The sequence below is a fragment of the Acomys russatus genome, chromosome 4, assembly GCF_903995435.1.
Source record: "Acomys russatus chromosome 4, mAcoRus1.1, whole genome shotgun sequence".
NCBI classification, from domain to species: domain Eukaryota; kingdom Metazoa; phylum Chordata; class Mammalia; order Rodentia; family Muridae; genus Acomys; species Acomys russatus.
In genome coordinates this window covers 48390238-48399903 of record NC_067140.1, presented here as the reverse complement: position 1 = coordinate 48399903, position 9666 = coordinate 48390238, and the positions used below count along the sequence as shown (strand labels likewise).

General features: G+C 39.6%; 1 protein-coding gene across 1 annotated transcript; it reads right to left on the bottom strand.

The window, feature by feature from the left end:
* Positions 1-6233: 6233 nt before the first annotated feature.
* LOC127188593 (olfactory receptor 4K3-like) lies at positions 6234-7181 on the bottom strand. Its single transcript, XM_051145023.1, has one exon. It carries the CDS (start codon positions 7179-7181, stop codon positions 6234-6236), a length of 948 nt encoding a protein of 315 aa, XP_051000980.1.
* Between the last annotated feature and the right edge of the window lie 2485 nt (positions 7182-9666).

Sequence of the window (9666 nt, the reverse complement as noted above, 5' to 3'; positions counted from 1 at the left end):
GTCAAGTGCCCTGACATAATCTAACCATCCCTGGTTGCTCCTCAACCAAGCCCTAGGCTTTGGCCAGGACCCACCATGTCTGTTTCCCAATCTATAGTTTCCTCTGATGGCAAATCTAAGTTTACCCCAGCCATATCTACTTCCATACCCTGGTTTGGGTCAGGATGGATATCCTGGTCACCATGACAGACTCCTCTGCCCATCTGATATTATTTAATCTAAGCCATTTCCACGCTTCAGGCCCATCTCACCTACTCTGTCCCTATTAGAACACAACTAACTAAAGAAGGCTAAATGCCCAGTTTCATTGCAAAGAGCAAATGCTAGATCATGTCGCTATAGCACCTCAAAATATACTGGTTCTATAAATTATTTGCAAATTGAAACTACCTAGATGAATTGCAAGTCACAAAATATAAGAGAACAATAATAAACTTCATAAGATATTTCGAGGATTTAAAAACAGTCACAGAGATACAGGTTAATGGAATTAAGCATAAAGAACTTAAGGAGAATAAGTTTCTGAGTGATGTCCAAGAAAACACCAACATCAGTCTGACAGAAATGATGAAGACAATCCAGGACTTGAGAACAGAATTCTGTAAGGAGATAGGAACACTGAAGAGAAGTCAAGCTGAAATCTTTCCAATGATTCAATAAGAAAACAGTACAATTACAATGAACCAATTAGAAGACAGAATATTAGAACTCAAAAATAATGTAATAGAGATTGATACCAAATGAGAAAGAAATATAATTTTTTTTAAAATTAGGAAGGAACATACAAGAAATATGGGGCATCATGAAATGACAAAATCTTTGAATTATAGGCATAGGTGAGGGTAAAAAGTACCAAGTCAATGGCGTACCAGATCTTTGACAAGATCACAGAAGAAAACTTTCTCAAACTATGGCAAAACATATCTATACAAGAACAAGAAATACACAAAACACCAAATAGTCAAGATCAGTGAAAAAAATTTCACAAATAATATATAAAAATACTAATTATACAGAAAATGCTGCAAGAGGGAAAAAACCCACAAGTCTCATATTAAGAATAACCCTTCAGAATAACAGTTGACTTCTCAATAGAAACTTTGAAGGCTAGAAAGGAGCCTGGAGAAATGCATGTCAAGTCCTAAAAGACCACATGGGAGAGCCAACCTAGATGAGTATACCCAGAAAAACCATCCACCATAGTTGAAAGGAAAGAAGTTTCAATGATATTAACAGAATAATAATTAATATTTTTCTGGGTCTGTGGATTGTAGCATGATTAATTTTTACAGTTAATATCCACTTTTAAGTGAGTACATACATATTTGTCTATGTCTGGGTTACCTCATTCAAGATGACTTTTTTCAAGTTCCATCTATATGCCTACAAATTTCATGATGGTATTTTATTTAACAACTGAGTAATACTCCATTGTGTAAGTGTGCCATATTTTCTTTATTCATTCTCCTGTGGGGGACATGCAGCTTGTTTCTAGTATCCAGCTATTATAAATAAAGCCGATATGAGCATAGTTGAGGAAGTGTCTTTGTGGTAAGATGGAAAATCCTTTGGGTATATGCCAGTAGATCAATTCCCAATTTTCTGAGACACTTACTCATTGATTTATGAAATTGTCTGTACAAATTTTTACTTCCACCAGCAATGAAGTAGTATTGCTTTTGTTCCACATTCTTGCCAGCTAAGATTTTCAGTGGAGGACTTGGACAGCAACACATCCAAAAACTCCTGGACCTAGAATTTGTCTTGCCAGAAAGATGTACTGGGGTAAATGTGGCAGAGAAATTGTGGAAGTGGCCAACCAGTGACTAATCCAATGATTAGGAATCATTTCATTTACTTTTTTATGAGGGTTTGACTTTATCCTAGGTCTCTAGGCCATGCAGCTTTTTGTTTCTGGTCCTCCAGGAAGTGTCAGTGGTGGACTCCTTCTTGTGGCATGTATTAGCTGTAACTTCTTCCTCTGTAGCGTGGCAAGGCCATATTGCCCAGGGGAAGTGATCTAAGTTCAGTGGCCAGAATACATGCCAGATTAGTCCCTACTGTCTACACATGGGATGCATAACTGTGCTACTACCTTTGAGCAGCAGGTCTAGGCCCACATTATACATGGTCCTTGGTTGATGTTTCAGTCTCTGTTGTAGTTTAGTTATCTTGTATTATGTGGCTGTATATACCATGTGTGTCTTTCTGTGTCTGTGTTACCTCACTCAGGATAATCTTTTCCAGTTCCATCCATTTGCCTGCACATTTCAAGATTTCATTGTTTTTAATAGCTTAATAGTATTCCATTGTGTAAATGTATTAGTTTTTTTATCCATTCTTTGATTGAGGGACATCTAGAATGTTCCCAGATTCTGGCTATTATGAATAAAGCTCTACGAAAATAGTTGAGCAAATGTCTTTGTTGTATGTTGGAACCTTTTCCTGTATATTCCCAGGAGTGGTATGGCTGGGTCCTGAGGTAGTGTTAGTCCCAATTTCCTGAGAAAGCACCAGATTGATTCCAAAGTGGTTGTAGAAGTTTGCATTCCCACCAGCATCCATTGCCTTCTTGATCTAGACAATTTCATGGCCTTTTGGCTTGTTTTCAGCATTTTTTCTGCTTTCTATGCCATGACCTCATCACAAAGAGCAGGAACACAATTAGATCTTGTGGGTTTCCTGAATGCCCACTGCCTCTTGAGAGCTGGAGTCTCATTCTGAGAAGGCTAACTATAACACCCAGTATTGGAACTCATTTCCCACCTCCCTCAGAAAGGCTGAGAGTCTGACTTGTTGCCTCAACCACAAGCCTCACCCCCAAAGTGTTCTAGCTGCCCCTGAGTGAGGAACATTCTCATATGGAAGCAATTAGTGGCCAGACCAACCCACAGGACATGGGGCTCAGACCCAATGCCACTGTAGGCAGTCTGTAAGCCTGGATTACCTGAAATACTTTCCATGTCTTTATGGACATCTGTTCCTCTTTCTTCAGATGGCCAAGTTATCCAGTGATCTCCAGATTCTGTAGTTATATGCTTTTGTTCTCCTGAAAAGATAAAAACAAAATCCTTCCCTAACACTAATTTTGAGAGTTCCTTTTTTTTTTTTTTTTTTTTTTTTTTTTTTGGCAAATTATCTCTTTCCTACTGAAAAATGATTTTTTGGCAATAGAAAATGTATTACCATTCAATTGAAATAAAAAAATTCTTTTGAAAATTTGAAACTAACTATACCTTTAATCATATTTATTTTTAGATCACAAATAACATTCACTTTGAATTTCTGCCTGTCTTTTGCAAGCAGATTTTAAATTTAAAGCAATGTAATTCCTTCATGTCTGCCTCAGCCTCCCCAATGTTGGAGTTAAAGGTGTGAATGACTTTCAACCTGTTCATTGTGACTCTAGAATTAGAACACAATTAATTTATGGAGATCTTCCATTCTCTCTTGGGATTAAAGGCATGGAATACCACCACCCTGATTATTTTATTTTATCTCCCAATTCCTCCAACTCTTGGGGACTTAGAACACATTTGAACTGTAATAACCCTTTGAATTTACTTCAAATATTTTAAATACTTTAACTGTTTTTAATATGAGACAAGAAAAATGTCCTTTTTATTTAAGTAGAAAACTTTAGTCTTTACAAGTTAAGTTAGTTTTGGTTGAATGACCAAGTTGTCTGATGATTTATTGCCTTTCTTTTTTATGGAGATTTCTCCTTTTTAATATAATATTTACAGATTTTGATGGTATCCACAAAATTTCTTCTCCTGTGGAAATAAAGTAAGCTTCGAACACCTACCAAGACCTAGCCAACGATCATGATATTCTCCACCGTTGAGTGGAGAGTGAGATCTGACTCTCACAGGAACCCTGGTGCCCCTCTTCTGACCATGTCCCCTGGACGGGGAGGCCTGGCGGCACTCAGGGAAGTTACCAAGAAGAGACTTGATATTCTAAGAGCATATATAGGGGGAGGAGGTCTCCCTCAATCACAGACATAGGGGAGGGGAGGGGAGAAAGGGGAAAGTGGGAGGGAGGGAAAATGGGAGGAAACAGGGGAAGAGCTAACAATCAAGATGTAATATGAATAAATTAATAAAAAAACAAAAAAAACAAAAAACAGGGAAACTACCAGGAGGTGGGACCCACAAGTCCCCCCTTCCCACGCAAAAGAGTTTGAGCTGCAGGCTGTAGGCAGCAGATGTCTTCAGCACAGTGAAGTATTAAACATCTTTAATTGACACAGTATTCAGAAAGTAGGACCTCTTAATGAGAATGAGGACACAGCATCCATAAACTTATGAATATCTTTATCTTTAATATGAAGTGATTATGAGTATAAAATGTATGTTATATTTAAAATGGTATAAAATATGGTGCATAGCAGAATAAAAGTGTTTGTTTTCAATAAAAAAAAATCTCTTTCCTAACATAATACCGTCTCCCCTTTTTCATTCTGATGTCAAGAGATCTTTAAAATATAAGTCAGTAGTTTTTTCTCTACCATCTAATATCTATCCTCATCTGTTGTTCCTTTCTCATTAGCATTTACAAATTTAAAGTTATTAAGACCCTATGTAATTTATCTTTGTGGGTGCTTTTTAACCTGTTCTGTTTATTAAGCATATATTTCAAAGTATGATATGACTTTTTTATAATTGCTTGTCCTGTAGGATTGTGTGGTATGCTTGTAATATGTTTTATGTTGTAATACGCAAAAATGTTTTATTTTGCTAGGTACATATGCTGGGACATTGTCAATCTTAACTTGTACAAGTATCTCCATAATAACCATAAATTCTAATAAATGTGTAATTACAGAATCAACCTTCTTGTAACTTAAAGCCATTGCCTATTGAAATTCTGAATCTGTATCAGTGGTGTGGCACACACACTTTAATTTTCTAACCTCTGCAAAGTGAAACACTTCCACTTGCCAAATTACATTTCTTTGGATATCTTTTGAGTTATTTCTGCAGGTAATGGAGTTTGATTATACAAAGGAATTTTGAATTTTTGGAGTTATGAATATTTATAGTTATGAATATTGTGCAACCTCTTAGGGAATTTACATGTGATTCTTCAAGTTTTTTGCTTTTGCTCAGGAATATGTGTCTGTTTATAAAGTCCTTACCACAGAGAAGGCCTCAAGTACAGTTAGAAATTGGCGGATTACGCCATAGGAGCAATGCTATTACTATACCAGTGAGCACATCTTGCATGGTAGGTCATTCACTGAATGAAGATTCCAGAGATAGACAACACCACTGATGTCATATCTTTCCCAGTGGCCTACAGGGCACCTTCCAATACTATGGATGTGATCAATATCAGAAATATCTCTGTCACATTAAAACTGTTTTTCCTATGTCTTGGAGCTATAGTATATTGTGGCTTCAGCAATAGGGTCATATCATCGAGTCATGGTGGGAAACTAAGAACAATGGAAATGACCAGTGCTGTTTTGAAGGCCTCCTGGCTTTCCTGACCTATAAACTACAGTGAGACAGCACAGCACAAACTACCAATGCATATGTTTATAGGTTTGCTATGTATTAATGGATGAATTAAGTACAAATTCTTGAACTAAATGGTAATTTTGTGCACACAGTCCTTAGGAAGAATATATTTAAATTTTGTACATTAATGTTATAAGTCTGCATGATTTAGACAACTTAGAAAATATCATCAGGCTATATTAATAGACCTTTGCTAGTTAAAAATGGAAATGGAGTAAAGTACATTGTTATTCCACATATAACTAATTACCATTTTCTCATCTTTTAAAATTTTTTCTTATCATATTTAGCAATTTTGAAAATATCTGTGCTAAGCAAAATGATAATGTTCCAATTTGGCAAAGGGCAAGTTAAAAGTGTGGGAAACATGGTGACACACACATATTCACATGGAGTTTTCTTAGTTATTATTCACAGAGAAAATATACAAGTATGGTAATCAAAGACCATTATTCTTTATGGAAGACATAAGAGACTGGGTTGAATAAAATTGATGTATGAAGTATTATACATATTTGTATTCCAGTGATTAATTCACAATATTCTGCAGGTGATTACTATGCACTATATCTTCAAAGTATATTAAATCTATACCTAAATTGGTAGGTTGGTAAAATTTTGAATATAATTAAACTTACTAATTTAAAAGTTATTCAGTTAGGCCAGTCTCAATTACTTGAAGTATTTATTACAGATTTCTGGTTATTAGAAGTTTCTTTTGGAATTCAAGTAGTTATTTATGAATCTTTTCATAGCGTTTTTCATCTCCTTATTTCTCATTGTATAAATGGCTGGATTCAGGAGAGGTGTAAAGATGGAGTAAAATACAGCAAGTAATTTGTTTAACCAGGTGAATTTGAGGGGCCAAACATAGATGAAGATACAGGGTACAAAAAAGACCATCACCACTATTATGTGGGCAGAGCAGGTGGACAGGGCCTTATTTGCACCAGCTTTAGAGCTTTGGCAAACAGTGACAAGGATGTTTGTGTAGGATATGAGCAACAGAATAAAGCAGGGTACACCCACAGCACCACACTCAACATTCATTAAAATATCCAAGTCATGGATATCCACACAGGCTAGCTTGATTATCAATGGTGTATCACAGAAAAAACTATCAATTTCCTTGGGACCACAAAAAGGAAGCCCCATAATTTCTACCAGGTGACTCATGGCATGGATGAAGCCAATGGTCCAGGATGTTAACACCAGCCCAGTGCATCTTCTCAGGTTCATCATAGTGAAATAGTGGAGTGGTTTGCAGATGGCCACATAACGGTCATAAGCCATTGCCACCAAAAGCACTGCCTCCCCTGCAGCAATGCAATGGGTGAAGAAAACCTGAAACATGCACCCTGCAAAGGAAATGGTCCTGTTTTCTCTGAGTAAGTCTGTGAGCATTTTGGGAGTAGTGATTGAAGAAAGCCACATATCAAAAAAGGACAGGCTTGCTAACAGGAAGTACATAGGGGAATGGAGATGGTGGTCTCTGCTTATTAAGACCATGACGACAATATTTCCAGATACAATGAGCAGATAAAGCATCAAAAAGATTGTGAAGAGTAAGACTTGATTACTATGTGAGTGGGCAAGTCCCAAAAGTACAAATTCTGATACTACGGATTTATTCCTTCCATCCATTTCATCCATGTGTCCTCAGAAACAAACTACAAGGAAAGAATCATCAATTAGAGGGATGTGGACAATCACTTAACTAGCTGAATATGACATTCACATTGACAGTTTAACATCTACACTCAAAATAGAAAAGCATAAATGGAAAGACAGTTCTGTGTCAACATTGAGAAACATCACTGCCCAAAGTGAAAGCTAATGAGCCAAGAACAATTCCTCAAGAAAAGAAACATCAGATGCGACCTTTTAACTTATGATCTCTTAGAAAATTTCACTGGCAGGAAGAGAGTGAATAAGGTATAATAACAACTTGAAAGTCAAAAGATGTCTGTGGATTCACAAGTGAGTTTTTGACTATTAGTCCAATAAGAAATGGTCTGTGTCACCAGCAATCATGACAATTCTCAACCAAAATGAGATTTATACTTATTTCCTAATAGGAATGATATTCAGTTTCAATATAAAAGATAAGAGTTTTGTCATTTTCAGCAGAGTTTATTTATCTATTTTTAAAACAAACTATTTTTAAATGGAAAAACACAAAACAACCATACACACACAAAAATAAAAAATAAAATGACAAATTCAGAAACCATAATATATAAACGAGAGAACTATAGAGTAAAAAAATTTCTGAAGTATTATAGGGCAAAAAATTTTTACAAATATATCATTGAGTTAGTTTTGTGTTGGCCATCTCCTTCTGGCATGAAGCCTGCCCTTACTTGTGTTTTACATACTCAGTGAGACTCCAATGGAGAAAACTAATATTTTTCAAGTAGTTATCAATTAGAGAGAGATTCTTAGTTAGAGACGGGAGTTTTGTGTCCACTTCTTCCTATGTTCCTCTCAGTGCAGGAACCCCATCAGGCTTCGTACTGGAAAGACTGTGTGCATGCTGTCAGAGCTTAAGCCTACGTGTTAATGAAACTGGAAATAATTTCCTCCCTTAGGAAATTCTTTAGAATACACCTGCATACCTAAACATAATAAAAGGTCTATATAGCAAGCCAATAGCCAACGTCAAATTAAATGGAGAGATACTCAAAAAAATTCCTCTAAAATTGGGGACCAGACAAGGCTGCCCACTTTCTCCATGTCTCTTCAATATAGTTATTGAAGTTCTAGGCAGAGCAAAAAGAGAAGGAGATAAAGGGGATCCAAATGGGAAAGGAAGAAGTAAAATTATCCCTATTTGCAGATGATATGATAGTGTATATAAGTGACCCCCAAAATTCCACTAGAGAACTCCTACAGCTGATAAACTTCTTCAGCAAATTGGTAGGATACAAAATTAAGTAAAAAATTCAGTAGCGGGGATCCAAGATGGCGGCGAGCAGTGTGGACCGCGTTTGGAGGCTCCAGTGAACAATTCAGGGAATTGCACAGATTTCTGAGCCAGGAACACCGAGGTCCGAACATCACGGCAGCGGGAGTGCTCCACGGTTCGGAGGGACCAGGGTGCGGAGGACCTGCGTGCCCCTGCACACGGGAGGAGCGTGGTTTTTCTCTGATCGGAGCGGCAGCGGCAGAGGCGGCAGCACCAGCGGCACCAGCAGCGGCGGCTGAGGTTTGCAGCTCATAGCCTTCCGGTGGAGGCGATTGGTGTGGTGGCTGGTGGGAATTGCTGCGGGAGAGGGGACTCGGGGCAGGATTTGGGTCGCGTGGAGCCTTTGGACCCAGATTGGACTCGGCGGACAGTTCGGCCCCAGAGTCCCGGGTATTGGCCCGGCCCAGCAAACAATTCTGCCTGAGGCACTAACTCAGCGTGGCCATAGCTCCCCTGCTGTGGCGCAGGCTTAGTTGAGCACGCTGCTCCACACTAGGCACTACCTCAGCTCAGCGGCAGCTCCCCTGCGGTGACACAGTCTGGGCGGAGCACTTGGTTTCACCACAGGCGCTAACTCAGAGCAGCCGCAGTTCTCCTGCTGTGGCGCAGGCTTGGTGACGTGCTCGGTTCCATCCTAGGCACCACCTCAGCTCAGCGGCAGCTCCCCTGCGGGGACACAGTCCGGGCGGAGCACTTGTTCCACCACTGGCGCTAACTCAGAGCAGCCACAGTTCTCCTGCTGTGGCGCAGGCTTGGTGACGTGCTCGGTTCCATCCTAGGCACCACCTCAGCTCAGCGGCAGCTCCCCTGCGGGGACACAGTCTGGGCGGAGCACTTGTCCCACCACTGGCGCTAACTCAGAGCAGCCGCAGTTCTCCTGCTGTGGCGCAGGCTTGGTGACGTGCTCGGTTCCATCCTAGGCACCACCTCAGCTCAGCGGCAGCTCCCCTGCGGGGACACAGTCCGGGCGGAGCACTTGTTCCACCACTGGCGCTAACTCAGAGCAGCCGCAGTTCTCCTGCTGTGGCGCAGGCTTGGTGACGTGCTCGGTTCCATCCTAGGCACCACCTCAGCTCAGCGGCAGCTCCCCTGCGGTGACACAGTCCGGGCGGAGCACTTGTTCCACCACTGGCGCTAACTCAGAGCAGCCGCAGTTCTCCTGCTGTGGCA

Coding starts and splice junctions, on each gene's coding strand:
- LOC127188593 (XM_051145023.1), bottom strand. CDS start 7,181: ATGGATGAAATGGATGGAAGGAATAAATCCGTAGTATCAGAATTTGTA.